This window comes from Cololabis saira, chromosome 17 (assembly GCF_033807715.1).
Source record: "Cololabis saira isolate AMF1-May2022 chromosome 17, fColSai1.1, whole genome shotgun sequence".
Taxonomy (NCBI): domain Eukaryota; kingdom Metazoa; phylum Chordata; class Actinopteri; order Beloniformes; family Belonidae; genus Cololabis; species Cololabis saira.
Window position 1 is genome coordinate 702,665 of NC_084603.1, and position 19,433 is coordinate 722,097.

The window sequence follows — 19,433 nt, forward strand, 5'->3', positions numbered from 1 at the left end:
GTACATGTTCTTTTTGGGAAGACCAGAGAGCAGGGCATTACAATAATCTAAACGACATGAGATAAAAGCATGCATTAGCACCTCCGTACTAGCCTGAGAGAGAAACGGGCGGACTCTGGCTATGTTCTTCAGATGGTAAAAACCTATCTTTGTTATGTAAAATGCATAAAATGCATAAAATGCATTGAAATGAGTGGGCGGCCATTTTCGATCTCCCATCCAGATTTTATGAATACATCCATGCTGCTAACGCCGTTAATGTCAAGGTTTCTCTGCCTTAGTGGATGAAACGATACATTTACAATAAAAGAAAGAAATCTAGTTACCAAATACTACCAGTAAAACAACATCCTCTTAAAAAAGTTATTTTGTTAATGTCAATGCAAAAAGAGCCGGTTTCTGGTTCTTGTTTGAATGAATTGATTAAATATATACATGTTAAACACAATTAACATGAAATAGTTCACTCAGACCTACAATAAATAACATTTCTGTTATTAAAAAGACTGGCTGGTTTTAGAAGAAGAGGAAGAGTTATTGGGGTTATTTTAACCTGTTTTACTGTAGCTGCAGTCGTGGCTTTTGAGGCACAAATATGTAAATAAACAAGTTTAATACAAACTTTCTGTTTGCACTTTTCTTATTTCACTAAAAATGTTACACTTTTACAGAATGGATGTTCTGCTTTCTTTCTATTGTTTTATATTAATTTATACAATTACTATAAAGATACTTATTTTATTCAGTTCGTTTTATAATAAAGTGAATTACTGGATAATAATTGACAGCTGTGTGTGATTGACAGCTGTGTGTGATTGACAGGAGAGTCCGGCCCGGCGGGGGTGGGGGGGGACCAGGACCAGGACCAGGACCAGGACCGGTTCATCCACGACCGGGACGTGGACTGGCTGCAGCAGAGTGACGGTGAGGCTGATGGTGATTGATCAGTGATCAGTGATTAGTGATTATTGATTAGTGATTGATTAGTGATTAGTGATTGATTAGGTCTGACCCCCCCCCCTCTCTCTCCCCCAGCGGTGGTTGCCGAGGTAACGCAGCCCTCCCTGGGCGTCGGCTACGAGCTGGGCCGCGCCGTCGCCATGGAGACCAGAGTGCTGTGTCTGTTCAGACCCTCGCCGGGCCGCGGTGAGGTCACTTCCTGTTTACCCCCCCTGATGAGGTCACTTCCTGTTTACCCCCCCCCCCCCCCCCGATGAGGTCACTTCCTGTTTACCCCCCTGATGAGGTCACTTCCTGTTTACCCCCTCTCTGATGAGGTCACTTCCTGTTTACCCCCCCCCCCCCCCCCCCGATGAGGTCACTTCCTGTTTACCCCCCTGATGAGGTCACTTCCTGTTTACCCCCTCTCTGATGAAGTCACTCGTGTATATATATATATATATATATATATATATACACGTATGTTATAAGGTAATATATGTATATATGTTATAATGTATAGAGCGGGCGACATAGAAGCAAATTTGAAGCTACTGGCAAAGGGAAATCGTAAATATGGTAAAGTTATCATCAATGTCGGAGCTAATGACTCCCGTCTTCGCCAGTCGGAAGTAACCAGAATGAATATTGTCTCGGTGTGTAACATCGCCAAGACCATGTCGGACTCTGTAGGTTTTTCTGGCCCCCTCCCCAATCTGACCAGCGATGACATGTTTAGTCGCATGCTCTCGCTCCGCCGCTGGTTGTATCGGTGGTGTTCAGAAAACGACGTGGACTTTATTGACAACTGGGAGACATTCTGGGGAAAGCCCGGTCTGATTAGAAGGGACGGCATTCATCCCACCCGGGATGGTGCAGCTCTTATGTCTAGAAATCTGGCCAATGTTATTAGACACTCCCCCTGACAATGCAGGGTCCAGGCCAGGATGCAGAGCTGTAGTTTAACAGGGCTGGAGGCGAGGCTTAGTCAGTTAGAGGTGCCTAGCAAAATAGAAGTGGTTGCAGTTCCCCGCCCTCCAAAAGTTCACCAGGTGCAGCGTTATAGAGGCGTTAACCAAGATAACCTTGTAAAAATTAAAACCAATGTACATTTGGTACCAATTACAGACCTAAAAATTAGATGCGGACTACTAAATATACGATCATTAAGCTCTAAGTCTCTGTTAGTAAATGATATAATTACAGAGAGCAGGAGTGATATTTTCTGCTTAACAGAAACATGGTTACAGGAGGAAGAGTATGTTAGTTTGAATGAATCAACTCCGCCCGGCTACTTTAATCATCACATTCCTAGAAGCACGGGCCGAGGCGGAGGAGTCGCAGCAATTTATAACTCCGGTCTCCAAACAAAAATTGAACCTAAGTGCAACTATAATACATTTGAAAGCCTCATGCTTGGTCTGAAATTTCCGAGCCGGAAATCAGAGAAGCCAGTTGTGTTAGTGGTAGTGTACCGGCCCCCTGCTGGTGCTTATCTGGAGTTTTTGTCTGAATTTTCAGATTTCCTTTCTGGATTATTGATCAGCACAGATAAATTCATCATAGTGGGTGATTTTAACATTCATATGGATGTTGAAAGCGATAATCTTAAATTAGCCTTCGATTCTCTTCTAGAATCAATGGGTATCTCACAAAAAGTGGATAAACCGACGCATTGTTTTAATCATACTCTCGATCTCGTTCTCACCTACGGTGTTGAAACTGATGGTCTGTTGGTGTCACCTGTAAACTCCCTTTTATCCGACCATTACTTAATAACGTTTGAATTTAATTTTGTTGATGTTGAAGTGCAAAATAGGAGGTATTATTTTAGCAGATGTTTGTCTAATGAAGTTATTGTTAAATTTAGGGAGGCCATTGCTTATCTTACGACAGTGCGAAATAGTGATGTAGTCGAGGCCAGTGACCTGGGTTCTACCTCTGCAGATGTTGATTTCCTTGCTAGTAACACTGCTGATTTGTTGCATTCAGCTTTAGATGAAGTTGCTCCTTTGAAAAGGAGGGTTTCTAGCCACAGGAGCTTAACTCCCTGGTATAATTCAGATATCCGCATGTTGAAACAAAACGTGCGTAAAATGGAAAGGAAGTGGTACTCTTGTAGGTCTGTAGACTCTTATCGTGAATGGAAAGATATTCTAATAGTATATAAAAAAGCCATTCGCAAAGCCAGAACAGCTTATTATTCAACGTTGATAGAGGATAACAAAAGTAACCCACGTTTTCTGTTCAGCACTGTAGCCAGGCTGACAAAGAGTCACAGCTCTGTGGAGCCGTGTATTCCTGCAGCTCTCAGTAGTGAGGACTTTATGGGCTTCTTCAATAGTAAAATCACGAGAATTGGCTTCCGGTTTGGCTGATGGAGTGACCAGACGCACGACGAGATCGCTCTCCCAGACATATCACAACTAACCCATAAACTAACTCAAAATTCAGTATCATTCGATAATAAGAATAGATGGATGGGGGAAGAACACTTAGAAGCCAAAAAACTGAAGGAAAGGAGTCTACGAAACAGGAAAACACGACGGCGACCAGAGTCAACAGCAACGAAAAACTAGAAACAAACATGGCGCCCGCGGACATAATTAAGGCAATTAACGACTTAAAAACTGACTTAAAAGGTGACAACAATACCTTGAGGCAAGAAATCACGCAGCTTGGACAAGAAATCAACGGTAAGCTTGATCGACTCGGAGCAGAAGTTCACAGTCTAACGGACCGGGTGGAAGAAGCTGAGTCCAGGATGGAGACAGTCGAGAGATGGGCGACTGATGCGACCGAGGCTCTCGATACCTGCCTTAAACAGCAAAGAACCCTGCAATATAGACTGAACGACCTCGAGTCAAGATCCAGACGTAATAACATCCGTATCTTCGGAGTGGCGGAAGGAGAGGAGGGAGAGGACTCGGTGCCGGAGTTTGTCGAGGCGCTCATACGCTCCAAGCTGCCGGTCCCGGAACACACGGAGCTAAAAATACAGCGCGCCCATCGAACCGGACCTCAGAGACCCGCTCCGGATAAACCCCCGAGAGCAATCATTATCAACTTTCAGGAATTTGCGATCAAAGAACGGGTTTTAAAAGAGGCATGGAAGAAAACCAAGGCGGGAAAAATCCAGCTGAATAACAAGACCCTCTATTTTGATCACGACTACACGGCAGAGGTTGTTAAGAAGCGCAAGGGGTATAATGCTATTAAAAAAGCTCTGAAAATGAAGGGAGTCCGCTTCCAAACCCCTTTTGTAAACATGCGGATCCACTGGGAGACAGGAGCTCGATTCTACAGCAGCGCTGCGGAGGCGAGAGCGGAGCTGATGAGACGGGGAATCACGGTGGAGGAGGAGGCGGCCCCGCCCGCAGGTGAGACTGACTGGGGAGCGCGCTTGGGAGAGCTGCTGGGATCCTGGCAGACGGTGACGGGACCTCGCGGGGCGGAGGCTGACGTCACCCAGAGAGCGAGGAATAAACTTCAGGGTTTTCAAAGTGGACGGGCCGGCCAGAAGTGATTCAAAGAGGTGATATGGATATTTAGAAAAAAAAACAAAAAAAAAAAGAGGAAAGAAGAAAAACAAGAAGAAAAAAAAAAAACACAACACTCTAAGCTGGTGTGATTATTGCTACTATGAAGCTGGAATACTGGAATACAAGGACTGAAGTGGAGTAAAATTTGGCTTTGTATATATTTTCAAGTTGTCTGGGAGAGACAACCTCATGTTAGTTGGACTTTAGGATGGTGGGGCTAGTCTCATGCGACGGCTCAGCCACCCTATTTATAGGGCCCTTTCTTAGTGATTGGACTTTCCCTCGACCCACCAACGGGGTCTCGGTGAGGAGTTATCCCCTCCCAGTTTGGAGGTCAGTTATTTTTTATGTTCAGTTTGTGTTGTTTGGTTTTATTCTTTCTTTTTCCCTTGGGTGGGGGCAACACTATTGCAATGTCATTTTTTTGTTTCCATGTTTAAATAAATAATGTCACATAATTTGAAAATAGCTTCGCTAAATGTGAATGGCTTGAGCAACCCGGTTAAGAGGAGCAGGCTGCTCGCTAAAATTCGGAAGGATAAGACCCAAGTGGTTCTCTTGCAAGAGACACATATGTCAAAACAGGAACACGAGAAGTTAAAAAATTTTGGGTACTCAAATTCATATTTTAGTTCATGTAAAAATAGCAGGAAAAGAGGGGTGGTGACGATGATAGCTAATTCAGTAAACTTTGAACTAATTAAAGAAAAAAGAGATGATGCCGGTAGATATGTAATAATCAAAGGCAGGGTGGATAATGTTTTGGTCACCTTTGTGAATGTCTATGTTCCTCCGGAGAGTGACAGAACTTTTTTCAAAAAATTATTTGACTTGATTATTTCTGAAAGTGAGGGCATCCTTGTCTGTTCGGGGGATTGGAATACAATTTTGAACTACCATTTGGATACAACAAGCACAAACAGACACAGGTCCCCAAAATCAAAAGACCTGAATATCCTAATAAAAGAGGCAGGCCTGTTCGATGTCTGGAGAAGTATCCATGCGAGGGATAAGGAATTCACACACTACTCGGCTACACACAAAGTACATTCTAGATTGGATTTTTTTTTGATGAATACCATAGATAGGCACAGGGCTCATGAATGCACAATTGGAACAGCAGATATATCGGACCATAATATTGTCTATCTGAAAATATGCTTAAATAAGAAGCCAAGGAGTACAATATGGAGATTGAATACTGGAATTTTAAATAAAAAATCCACAGTGGAGGAAATTAAATTTGAAATTAAAGAATGTATAAATGACAATAATGATGGTCAGGTCAATCCAACTACTGTGTGGGATACAGTCAAAGCAGTTATGAGAGGTAAGCTAATATCAAGAACAGCATATATGAGGAAGGCGAGGACACTGAAATATGACCAATTAGAGATGGAATTGGAAAAATTGGAAAAAACTCAACCTAAAAGTGACAACAAAGATTTAATACGGACTCAGATCAAAGACGTGAGGAAACAAATAGAAAATCTAATGAATGAGGAACTAGAAAAGAAACTGAGATTCTCAAAGCAAACCTTTTATGAATCAGGCCCACGGGCAACACGAATATTAGCAAGGCGTCTTCGCACGCAACAAATAAAAAACTCAATAAATAAGATCAAAGATCCTTTAACAAACACAATAAAATATGAGCCAGAAGAAATTTATAGGATTTTTAAAAACTACTATGAGACCCTATATACACAACCTGAGGGGGTTGATGTTGACGAAATAGAACATTTCCTGTCGTCACTGGATCTCCCATCACTAGGCACAGAGCAAAATACATATTTGACCGCCCCTATTACAAGAGATGAATTGGATAAAGCCATAGGTAAACTGAAGTCTAATAAGAGTCCCGGGAGCGACGGTTACCCAAATGAATGGTACAAAATATTTAAAGAAGAGATCGCCCCGGTACTATTGGAGTCTTTTAACTGGACGCTTGAAAAAGCTATAACTCCCCCATCCTGGAGGGACGCGTTGATATCGGTTATCCCTAAAGAAGGGAAAAATAAAGAGTACTGTGAGTCATATCGCCCAATATCAGTTTTGAACGTGGATTATAAAATATTTACATCTATCATTACAAAACGACTGGAACGCTACCTGCCTGACTTGATACATGAAGATCAGACAGGCTTTATAAAAGGAAGACAAACGCAGGACAATATCAGACGAACCCTCCATATTACAGAACATATAAATAAACACAATATAAGCGCTGCTCTGATCAGCTTTGATGCAGAAAAAGCTTTTGATAGGGTCAGCTGGGCCTTCCTGTATAAAGTATTAGAGAGAATGGGATTCAATGATAAATTCATTAAATGCATAAAGGCATTGTATACTGACCCATCAGCTAGAATTAAGATAAATGGACATCTGACGGACGCCTTTAAATTGTACAGAGGGACTCGCCAAGGTTGTTGTGCTAGCCCCGCCCTCTTTGCGATTTTCTTAGAGCCGCTCGCTCAAATAATAAGACAAGATGAAGAATTGATGGGAATCACGATGGCAAAAGAAGAACACAGGATAGGCTTGTTTGCCGATGACATAATTACCTTCCTTCTGGACCCAAATAAGACGTTTATCAAATTAGTAAAGACTATGGAAGAATACGGATTGATGTCAGGCTACAAATTGAATATATCAAAAACTCAGGTATTGACATTTAATTATAAACCAAGTAATGAAATCAAGAAGCAATATAACTTAAATTGGAACACTAAGTCAATAAAATATCTAGGAGTTCAAATAACCAAGGAATTTGACAAAATTTACGAGCTAAACTATAATCATATAAATGATAAAATACAAAGAGATGTAGCAAAGTGGTCAACATTAGTATTAGACTTCAGTTCACGAATTGATGTGATCAAGATGAATCTCTTGCCTAGGTTGCTATATCTCTTCCTATCACTCCCAGTTAAAATACCAGATTCACAATTTTCAGCATGGGACAGGCTGATATCAAGATTCATATGGGCAGGAGGCAGACCCAGGATAAGATTTAAAACCCTTCAACTGGACAAAGAAAGTGGAGGATTGGCGTTGCCAAGTCTTAGAGAATACTATTACGCTGCACAGCTACGATACATAGTATATTGGTGCTCCCCGAGTTATCAAGCCAGATGGAAGGACATCGAAAAGAATATGAGCCGGGTCCCCCCACAGTCTAGATTAGGTGGAAAAGAACATATGGATTTTAAGGACGAAAATACAATTATGAGAGAAACATTTGAAACATGGTATGTTGTGATCAAGAAATACAAGCTGACTGGAGAGAGTAAGCGGTTGATTTGGCCTTCATACACATCTAGATTCAGTCCAGGAATTTCAGATAGGACCTTTGAAAAGTGGAGAGATAAGGGGATAACAGCTATGTTTACACTTACAGAAAAACAACACTTTAAATCATTTAGACAACTTAAAGATGAATATGGATTAGAAGATCGTGATTTATACAGATATCTGCAATTAAGACACTTCTATGACACAGAAATTAAGACAGAAATGTCATTGGAAGGGAATGATGTGATTGAGGTGTTGACAGGAGCTTATAAGCAAACTCCTTCAAGAATTGTTTCCAAACTGTATAGAGGTTTAATGAAGCAACAGGGGAGAAATACAATGTATGTAAAGGCAAAATGGGAAAAGGAATTAAACATTGAGTTGTCAGAGGATGATTGGCACTCCATGAATAAGACCCAACACACGTCAACAAGCTCCAAAGGATGGAGGGAATTTGGTTGGAAAAATTTAATTCGATTTTTTATTACTCCAACAATTAAAAATAAACAATTGGGTGAACAACAATATTGTTGGAGACAGTGTGGGCAATTGAGTGCCAACCACTCTCACATTTTCTGGGCATGTATAAAAATGCAAGCATTTTGGGATGGGATCCTAACAGCCATGGAGAAAACTTTGGGATATAAGATCCCTAAGGATCCACGAGTTATGTACCTTGGACTGATACCAGGGGATGTAATAAGCAAAGAAGACATATACATCGTTAAGATTCTATTTCTTGCGGCTAAGAAAGCCATTACAAGAAATTGGCTGAAAATGGACCCACCTGACCTGAGACAATGGCGTGATATTGTTGAGGAAATACGATTAATGGAACAGATTACCTACAGTTTACGACTCAAAACAGAGCTATATGTTGTAAGATGGGCAAAATGGTGTCAATATGTAAGACAGTAGTGACCCCCCCCCCCCCCACCCGTTTTTGTTTTTGTTGTTTTTCTTGTATCTGTCTGTTGATTTTGTTACCAATTGAAAAATGGAAAAATAAAGTTTAAAAAAAAAAAAAAAAAAAATCACGAGAATTAGAGAAGAAATCAACCAGCCGGTTGTAGGTGTTTCTTCAGCTTTAGCGACTTCCCTAGGCTCTGACTTGTCTCTAGACTGTTTTGATCCTATAGACCTCCCTGAGCTGACTTCACTCGTTAATAGAGCTAAGTCAACCACATGTATGTTAGACCCCATCCCGACTCCACTATTCAAACATATTTTTTCTCTTATTGGTACGACAATACTGGACCAAATTAACTTATCCCTAAGTTTAGGATATGTACCACAGGTTTTCAAAGTGGCAGTAATTAAACCTTTACTTAAAAAACCTTCTCTTGACCCAGACACCTTAGCTAATTATAGACCAATTTCCAACCTTCCATTTGTGTCTAAAATTCTGGAAAAGGCAGTTTCAAGCCAGTTATGTGACTATTTGTATAGAAATGATCTGTTTGAAGTCTTTCAGTCAGGGTTCAGAATGCATCATAGCACAGAGACAGCACTTGTTCGAGTCACGAATGACCTCCTTATGGCCTCAGATAAGGGATTAGTGTCCATACTGGTTCTACTGGACCTCAGTGCTGCTTTTGACACTATAGATCATGGCATTTTACTGCACAGGTTAGAGCATGTTGTTGGGATTAAAGCGACAGCTCTACGTTGGTTTAAATCATACCTATCTGACAGGTTCCAGTTTGTTCATGTACATGAGGTTTCTTCAGAACAGTCAAGGGTCTGTTATGGTGTTCCGCAGGGTTCAGTGCTAGGGCCAATCTTGTTCAGTTTATACATGCAGCCGTTGGGAAGTATAATCCAGAATCACGGCATACACTTTCATTGTTATGCTGATGATACGCAGCTCTACTTGTCTATGAAGCCGGATGAAACAGAACCGTTAGTTAAACTTCAGGCATGTCTTAGGGACATCAAGGACTGGATGTCCAGAAATTTCCTGCTTCTAAATTCAGATAAAACAGAGGTTATCATTCTTGGTCCAGAGCATCTTAGGAAGGGATTAGATGGTGTTGCGATGGCTTCCAGTGCAACTGTGAGAAACCTTGGTGTTATTTTCGATCAGGATTTGTCGTTTAAACCATATGTCAATCAGGTTTGTAAAATAGCCTTTCTCCATCTCCGTAATATTGCAAAGATTAGGAAAATCCTCTCACAGAGTGATGCAGAAAAACTAGTTCATGCGTTTGTATCTTCTAGACTAGATTACTGTAATGTGTTGTTAGCAGGATGTCCAAGTAATTTGCTGAATAGGCTCCAGCTGATCCAAAATGCAGCAGCACGAGTACTGACAGGAATTAGCAGGAGAGACCACGTCTCTCCAGTGTTAGCGTCGCTCCATTGGTTACCCGTAAAATTCAGAATCCAATTTAAAATTTTATTACTTGCGTATAAAGCCCAAAACGGCTTAGCTCCGCATTATTTGCAAGACCTGATAGTGCCTTATGTTCCTGTCAGAGCTCTCCGTTCTCAGAGTGCAGGTTTACTCGTAGTTCCTAGAGTATCTAAATGTAGATTTGGAGGGCGGGCGTTCTGCTATCAGGCGCCACTACTATGGAACCAACTTCCAATCTGGGTTAAGGGGGCTGACACCACCTCCACCTTTAAAACTAAACTTAAAACATTTCTGTTTAGTAAAGCCTATAGTTAGTGTTTAGTAAACCTCTAGCTGGTGTTGGTAAATCTCTAGGTAGTGTAAACTTTAGTGTGTCAGAGTCGCTCCTGTGGTTTCTTGTGCTGGCCCCCCCTTCTCCTCCCTTTTCTCTCTTTTGTCCATGTTGCAGCATCCTTTGCCGGACACCGGAACCTGCAGTGTGGGAGTGAGGGGGGCAGGGTAACGGCCCCTTTTGGGCGGGGGAGAATGTTCGTCCCTCAAGACTCCTCTCCCTGGCCCTGCCCCTTCTCAACCTTTCCCCGACCCTGCACCCCAACCTGGGACTTGATGATTGGGCCGGAGCTTCGGGAGCTGCGTGCTGGCCTGCGGTCCCCACCCCCGGTCATCCCGTTGCTGGCCCCCCCTTCTCCTCCCTTTTCTCTCTTTTGTCCTGCAGGTGGTCGTGGGTGGCTTGTAGCTTGTATTACGGAGCACAAGTCTTTTCCTGACCCTGCACCCCAACCTGGGACTTGATGATTGGGCCGGAGCTTCGGGAGCTGCGTGCTGGCCTGCGGTCCCCACCCCCGGTCATCCCGTTGCTGCTTCCACCTGCCTGCTGTGCTGTTGCCGTCCCTGACCCACCAGTCTGGCCCTCGGCAGGAGGGTCCCCCCTGATGAGCCTGGTCCTGCTCAAGGTTTCTTCCCTCCTAAAGGGGAGTTTTTCCTTGCCACTGTTTGGCTTAAGGTTTTTCTCCCACTAGGGGAGTTTTTACCTGCCATTGTTTATGTAATAACTGCTCGGGGGTCATGTTCTGGGTATGGGTCTCTGTAAAGCGTCTAGAGACAACTCTGTTGTATTAGACGCTATATAAATAAAATTGAATTGAATTGAATTAATGTAAATATAAGTATTACTAAGAATACTATAGAAATATTGATTTAATACCATGTCATAGCTATCTGTTTCTGGTAATTTTTCATATAAAAGTACGTTTTTCAATGTTTATAATTATTCACAAGTATGCAGTGTCATAACTACATCTCTGACGTTCATAACAAACCAAACTGTTTGAAAATCTGTTGAGAATTGAGCAAGTTAAGGTTGTTTAAGCAGAACATGCTCCATTAAACACAATGTTATGAGTGAGTGAGTCTCCTGTGGCAAGATGGCCGCGGTGTGACGACGTCGCTCTCCATTGGCAGCAGCGCGGACGAGTCATCTAGCCTTTATATATGTCTATGGGTCACTTCCTGCCCCCCCTCAACTTCCTGTCGTCTGTCTGCAGTTCTGTCCGCCATGATCCGAGGAGCCGCCGGAGAAAAGTTCCTGGTGAAAAACTACAGGGAGGACGAGCTGGACCAGGTCCTGGACCAGGTCCTGGAGGACTTCCTCAGACCCCCCCCCAGCTGAGACCAGGACCAGGTCCTGGAGGACTTCCTCAGACCCCCCCCCAGCTGAGACCCGGTCCTGGACCAGGTCCTGATCCTGAACCAGGTCCAGGTCTTGGACCACCACCGGGGACCTGTATCTGTTTCCATGGTGTATCAGACCTCTAACCCTAAATGTAAAGTCCGTTGTAAATAAAATGTATTAAAAAAATCATAAAAATGTATCATTATTAGTGCCATGGCTGCAGCAAGAGGCTCCTCCTCCAAAGCTCTGCATTGGAGGAGGAGTGGCAAAGCCAGAGGCAATCCTGTTATTGTGTGGATTTATTAAACTTATGCATTTTCTGGACAAACTTTGGCGCGCAACTAGTCCTGCAGCTTTGAGAAAACGCGAAAAGTAAAAACTTAGAAACGTGCGCCTTAAGCGGGAATCGTGTGCTATGACTTTTATTAGCAATTGGCGTGCACGTTTTTGCGCAACGTGCAAAAACGTGCGCTTTTAGCGCCATCCGGAATGCATTGGGAGAACTTTGGGGCCTCACCACTTGCACACCATTACTCGAAAAATTATGAACCAAATTAGAAAGTTGTAGGGCCTGAATTTAACTACAGTCCTGTGGATTTTCAGAGCGATGGCACAAATAGTTTTTGCATGAAGTGCAAAAACATTTCCAAATTTCCAAACTAATGGGGAGATTTTCCCATGTAAGTGAATGGGGCAGAATGTAACACTGTGGGTGGAAGGAGGTTCGAAAAAACCCCAAATTCACCTTTTTTCTGAGTCACGTATCTTTCTCATACTTGCACGTAGAAATGTCATTCAAACTTCAAAACGGAGGAAATCACCTTTTTGTCAAATCTAGAGTGAAGTTCTAATTTTTTAGAGTGAGAGAAACATTCAAAAAATGACCATAATTTTTATTTGTAACTCGAGCTCACGGCCGAACCGTAAAAGCTGGACAAATAATTTCTGGTCAAAATCTAGACATAGGTGTTGGGATTCATAAAATGTGACTTTCACAGGCGGGGTATGCACAAAATTCAAACGGGGGGGCTAACAGCCACGCCAATTCCTGCCTCGGCCTCCATTGACTGTAATGTAATAAAAAGTTTTCTTCAAAAAAATCTCACTATGTTTTCGTACTGCCGTTACTAACACATTTTAAGGAATATCTGAATAAAATTTAGATTGTCAGAATCTGCCGGGTTCTGTGTCTCTCACAATGTCTTTGTTTTTCTGATAGGAGCTACGGTTTTCTCACGAATCAGAGTTATTTGAGAACTTGTCACAAGGCCAAAGCTGGGGTTTTCTTAAAGCGAACCCGGAACCTTCCTCATGACGAGGTTCTTGTTGCCCCTAGCAACCAGAGCACAGCTGTTGACTGATTAGACTGACCCAGAACTGGTCACATGACCCAGTCAGTCCAGACTTCATATATTTTAACCTGGAAAATGGAGAAATCTGAACCCTGACCATTGACCTTACATGATCCCCAGTCCTGCTGGGAACAGGTTCATGGTGTGTATATATATATATATATATATATATATATATATATATATATATATATTTATCATTATTATATATATATATATATTTATCATTATTATATATATAAATATGTACATTTGTATATTATATATACTAATCAGCCCCGCCCCTTCTTCTGATTGGCCGATATCTTTTAGTCCAATATCTTTTGAATGGTTTGACATAGAGAGTCATGGGTGGTGTCATTGGACTCGGTATTGAGTCCTTCACCTTTATTGCTTGTAAAATGTACACAAATGTGCAGCAGCCCGCCGTGGCACTCTCGAAATTTCTGCGAGGAAATTGTCTAGTTACTATTATTATTATTATTATTATTAAATAAAGGATTTTGGCGTGGTGTTAGTTTAATCCAATATTCACCAGGTTTTTCATTCTGTCAGTGAATTCCAGGAGTGGGGAGTCCTGACTGCCTGGAGGGAGAGAGCTGGGAGGGCTCTGGGGGGTGAGGGTTGGGTTAGGAGGAAGTGAAGAGAAAGTTAGGAGTAAGTTAGGAGGAAGTGAAGAGAAAGTTAGGAGGAAGTGAAGAGAAAGGTAGGAGGAAGTGAAGAGGAAGTTAGGAGGAAGTGAAGAGAACGTTAGGAGGAAGTGAAGAGGAAGTTAGGAAGAAGTGAAGAGAACGTTAGGAGGAAGTGAAGAGGAAGTTAGGAGGAAGTGAAGATAAGGTCCACACCCTCAGTGGAACAAAGTTCCTGGTTCTCGTTGATCTGAACTCAAATATTTGTCCACAAAAAACCAGGAAACTGATTTGTGATCAAAGAAACAATCAATACGCTTTAATCTAAAAATTCAGTGATCAATAATAAAGACTTTCAGTAAGCAGAGTTCAGTGAGATTAATACTCGTCGGGGATCAATACTCTTGATCAATACTCCACGCTGGGGCTCCTGACGCCTGATTGGTCAGAGAAGCAGGTGGTGAGTGAGTGGGCGGGGCTTCAGTCAATCAGCCGTCGATCAGCGATCAATCAGAGGTCCCGGTGACGACAATCAGAGCTGTGAGGCGGCGGGGCGACGCCCAGCACCGGTACGGGGGTTAGCGGCGCCGCCGGGCCGTTAGCGGCGCCGGCCGCTTCCACACACGAGAACTAAAACAATAAATCAATCAATAAAACTAATAAAAACAAACACGACATCATCGGGCGACGAGGCCACGCCCCCTGGCGAGGCCACGCCCACCCCCAGACAGGAAGGAGAAACAAACAAACGGTGATGTTACATTCCAGCTGTGAGGCCCCGCCCCCGCAGCAGGAGGGGGCGGGGCCAGGGTCACGTGACAGGAAATCAGTGATTAGTCCAGACGTCAAAATAAAAGTCTTCAGCAGGCGTCGTGCTCGCAACCTCGGAGACAGGAAGTGAGAGGCACTAGAGTCACACACACACACACACATACATACACACTAACACACACACACACACACACACACTAACACACCAACGCACATGTACACACACACACACACAGCAATGCACGAACACACACACACTCTCACACAAACAAACACTCACTCATTTACATGCACACTCACACACACTAGGGAGGCCCTGATACCAGTATTGGTATCAGGGCCGATACCGATAACCACGCCCGCCGATAGGGGGGGACAAACGAGTCTGTTGTTCCAGGGTAGGGGGGGGAGCCAGAACTGAAAAAAATAAATAATATTTTTTATTTATTTATTTATTTTTCTCATTAAATTATGGAATTATTTTTCAAAATGTTTCAAAATATGCCTATTTGTGGAAAAAATATGTAGTGTTTGAGTTCCATAAAAGCTTGTTGTTTTCTTCCTAATTGTCCTTGTGATCAAGAACCCCCAACACTAAAATGGTTTGGCCGCTGATCAAAATTTTACGTTATCATTTAATTCAACCATTAGAATGGTCAAAATGTCCGGTCAGCACAAGTCCGGTGCTCAGAAAAGAAGAGAAAAGAGAAGAAGAAAATAGAGGCCTCAGAGATTCTCTACACAAATATTTTAAAAAGGTGGTGACGGTGAAGCTGGAATTAATAAAGTCAGCGTAGAGCAAGGTAAGAAACAGTTACAACATTTACCAACCTTGTAACTTAACCTAACTGTCTAGCTCTAATGCTAACGTCCATTAGCTTGTATAAAAACCTGAAGAGCAGAGGGAGAGGAGAGGAAGAGGAGAGGGAGAGATCCGGGCGCAGGGGGGCCCATCTTAGATTATTTAGTCCGGGGCCCCGGCACGACTGTCAGCTGGCCTGCCGATAATGATACTGGTATCGGGGCCGATACTGCTCTCATAAACTCGTACTCTCTAAGATTCTCCAATACCAGCACTGATACTTCATTGTTGTTGTAGTTACTGGTTAACGCCTCAAGGGGGAGATGTTGTTAGCAACCATTAATGCAGCGGGACGTCAGCAGTTGGACATATTTCAGAATAAGGGACGACAGAAGCAAGACAGACTGAAGCTACGTGCTGCTAAGCTACGTGCTAATGCTAATGCGTCAAGAGGAGAATACGTGGTTTTAAACCAACAACTGGATAAAACATCTACCGTATTGACCCGAATATAAGACGACCCTGATTATAAGACGACCCTCTTTTTCAAGACTCAAGTTTGAAAAGACTTTAACACCAAATAAAATTTTAATACAGAAAATAATCTGAAACAAATTATTATAAAAATATATTTGAGAGAAAAAGCCTGTTATTTTGTCTCATTCAAATCATGATCTTGAAGTTTGCATCATAACTTCTTCCACCCTCTTTTCTCCAGATTGTCGCTACGTTTCTCCATTTTCTGTTATCTCTTCTTTTATTTTCTTCTCTTCTTTCTTACTGCTATTTTTTATTTTTCTTCTTCATGCTACTGCTATTTTTATTTTTCTTCTTGGTGACAGGGGTTTGCTTTGTCTTGGGGAGTTTAGTTCAGCTTTCGCTTTAAAGATATCTGGCGCCATCTAGCGTTGAGAATGGGTATAACGTCTAGACCCCGAATGTAAGACGACGCCCACTTTTTCAGTCTTATTTCAATGCAAAAAACCCCGTCTTATATTCGGGCCAATACGGTATATGTCCAACTGCTGACGTCCCGCTAGCATTAATTGTCGCTATCTTGCCTGAAATGGCGCTGCTGTCGGCGCTAGCTGGGGGGGCTAGCGCTAGCCGGGGGGGCTAGCGCTCCCAGCGAGACTGGGCCGCAGAGGAAAGAAAGCCCGGCCGGCTGAATTTGACTTAAAATTGAATTTCTGTTGCAAATAAAACCTGCTTTCCGATTCATTGTATTTTTATCCTAGTTATTTTTGTGGTAGAAGTATCGGATCGGTACTCGGTATCGGCGAGTACACACATTAAAATACTCGTACTCGGTAGGGCTGTGCAATTAATCAATTTTAAATCTAAATCGGATTTATTAAAGATTAAGATTAAGATTTTCCTTCTTTGCAGCTGCATTACAGACAGAGCTTGTCTAGTCATCTTTGTTTGGTCCAGAAAATTGTAAATATTGTCACTTTACTAAACTCAAGGAGGATTTACAGGATCTTTCAATTGCACTTAATTTCCAATAGTGAAATTTGTTTGCTATTTTTCTTTACAAATAAAGATAAAATATTTGAAACAATTTATTCAATTGTCCTTTCTAGTTTTACCAAAAAAATCGAAATCGAAAATCGGGTTTTCAGAGAAAATAAATTGGGATTTTATTTTTGTCCAAAATCGCCCAGCCCTAGTACTCGGTGTGAAAAAAATGGTATCGGGGCATCCTTAGTACACACACACACATACACACACACACACACGCACACGCGCACGCGCACGCGCACACGCACACGCACACGCACACGCACACGCACACGCACACGCACACGCACACGCACACGCACACACACACACACACACACACACACACACACACACACACACACACACACACATCCCAGTATGGCTATATCCTGGAGGGCTTGTTGCCGTGGCGACGTCAGTCCAGCAGCGTGCCTTGCTCCTGGGCGCGGGTCAGTCCAGCAGCGTGCCTTGCTCCTGGGCGCGGGTCAGTCCAGCAGCGTGCCTTGCTCCTGGGCGACCGTCAGTCCAGCAGCGTGCCTTGCTCCTGGGCGCGGGTCAGTCCAGCAGCGTGCCTTGCTCCTGGGCGACCGTCAGTCCAGCAGCGTGCCTTGCTCCTGGGCGCGGGTCAGTCCAGCAGCGTGCCTTGCTCCTGGGCTGGGGTCAGTCCAGCAGCGTGCCTTGCTCCTGGGCTGGGGTCAGTCCAGCAGCGTGCCTTGCTCCTGGGCGCGGGTCAGTCCAGCAGCGTGCCTTGCTCCTGGGCTGGGGTCAGTCCAGCAGCGTGCCTTGCTCCTGGGCTGGGGTCAGTCCAGCAGCGTGCCTTGCTCCTGGGCGCGGGTCAGGCTGTCCTTGCGGTGCAGGTGGTGAACCCCCATCCTCTTGGGGCTTTTGTGGCGCCGCTGCGGCGCCGCGGGGGCGGGGTCAAAGTCCAGGGGGCGGGGCAAAGCGGGGGCGGAGTCAAAGTCCAGGAGGCGGGGCGATGTGGGGGAGGGGGCGGGGTCAAAGTCCAGGAGGCGGGGCGATGCGTCGTCGTCGGGCAGGACGTCCTGCTCTTCCTCCGCCGAGCTGTCTCCCTCCTCGGTCGCCGCGGCGATGGCCGTGTCGCCGCTGCCGCCGCCGTCGTCCTCCGGGCCCGCCGGCGGCCCCTCCCCCCCCCGGTTGCCGTAGCGACCGGCGGCGGCGGCGCCGCAGCGCGGCTCCGTGTCGGTATCAGTGTCCAGGCTGGAGCCGCGGCTCGGCGTCCAGCTGCGCGCCGACGAGCCCTCCTCGCCGTCCGAGTAGGCGGCGGCCCCGCCCCCCTGGCCACGCCCCCCCCGCGGGTCCGGGGGCGGGGCCATTTGGCCCCCGAAGGCGGTGCGGTGCAGCAGGGCGGCGTCGCCCGCCGGTGCCATCTTCTCCACGAACATCCGCTGCCAGTTGGCCAGGAGGTCGTCCTCGGAGCTGTCGGAGGACGCCGCTACGCTAGGAGCCTGGGGGTCAAAGGTCAGACGGGGGGGGGTTAGAAGGCAGTGTGTAAAAATGCTACAGCAAGGCGATCAACACTCAGACTTTAACGTTGGGGGAGCAAAGCCGTAAGCTGGATGTGATTCTTGAGCAGAATCTCAGGCTGGCGGCGTCTTTGAGCTCGTTGGCAAGATGGATAAGACCTTGGAGAAGTTGGAAGCTCGGCTTGGCGGGAATTGATCACAAATTCGTCTGTTTGGAGTCGCCATTGATGAACCAGAGACTAAAAGCAGACGGAAATTTACTGTGTCTGTCTGTTTTCAGTATAATTGTTGATTCTATCATCTGACCTTGACAGGGCAGTTTTTGGCCGATCGCTCTGGTCACAATCTCTCTGGTGGAATGTACTGGTCACAATCTCTCTGGTGGAATGTACTGGTCACAATCTCTCTGGTGGAATGTACTGGTCACAATCTCTCTGGTGGAATGTACTGGTCACAATCTCCCTGGTGGAATGTACTGGTCACAATCTCCCTGGTGGAATGTACTGGTCACAATCTCTCTGGTGGAATGTACTGGTCACAATCTCCCTGGTGGAATGTACTGGTCACAATCTCTCTGGTGGAATGTACTGGTCACAATCTCCCTGGTGGAATGTACTGGTCACAATCTCTCTGGTGGAATGCACTGGTCACAATCTCTCTGGTGGAATGTACTGGTCACAATCTCCCTGGTGGAATGTACTGGTCACAATCTCTCTGGTGGAATGTACTGGTCACAATCTCTCTGGTGGAATGTACTGGTCACAATCTCTCTGGTGGAATGCACTGGTCACACTCTCTCTGGTGGAATGTACTGGTCACAATCTCTCTGGTGGAATGTACTGGTCACAATCTCTCTGGTGGAATGTACTGGTCACAATCTCCCTGGTGGAATGTACTGGTCACAATCTCTCTGGTGGAATGTACTGGTCACAATCTCTCTGGTGGAATGTACTGGTCACAATCTCTCTGGTGGAATGTACTGGTCACAATCTCCCTGGTGGAATGTACTGGTCACAATCTCTCTGGTGGAATGTAAACAAGGTGGCTCTGCCCCCACTAACCCTCCCCTCTCAGGAACATCTGTGG

The 19,433-nt window shown here is 44.5% G+C and overlaps 2 protein-coding genes across 3 annotated transcripts in view; one reads left to right on the plus strand and one right to left on the minus strand.

Annotated features, from left to right (window-relative positions):
* The window catches only part of dnph1 (2'-deoxynucleoside 5'-phosphate N-hydrolase 1), a 17,688-nt gene extending 4,720 nt beyond the window's left edge, over positions 1-12,968 (plus strand). The window contains exons 2-4 of the mRNA XM_061745146.1: positions 823-924; positions 1,036-1,146; positions 11,676-12,968. Of these exons, the coding sequence (XP_061601130.1) occupies positions 823-924; positions 1,036-1,146; positions 11,676-11,800 (338 nt within the window). The 3' untranslated portion in view covers positions 11,801-12,968. The remainder of the gene's footprint in view (positions 1-822; positions 925-1,035; positions 1,147-11,675) is intronic.
* A 1,106-nt stretch (positions 12,969-14,074) lies between these two features.
* tjap1 (tight junction associated protein 1 (peripheral)) overlaps positions 14,075-19,433 on the minus strand; it is a 36,974-nt gene continuing 31,615 nt past the window's right edge. For both annotated transcript variants that reach the window (XM_061744593.1, XM_061744592.1), the window contains one exon: positions 14,075-18,329. In XM_061744593.1, the coding sequence (XP_061600577.1) occupies positions 17,664-18,329 (666 nt within the window). In that variant the 3' untranslated portion in view covers positions 14,075-17,663. The remainder of the gene's footprint in view (positions 18,330-19,433) is intronic.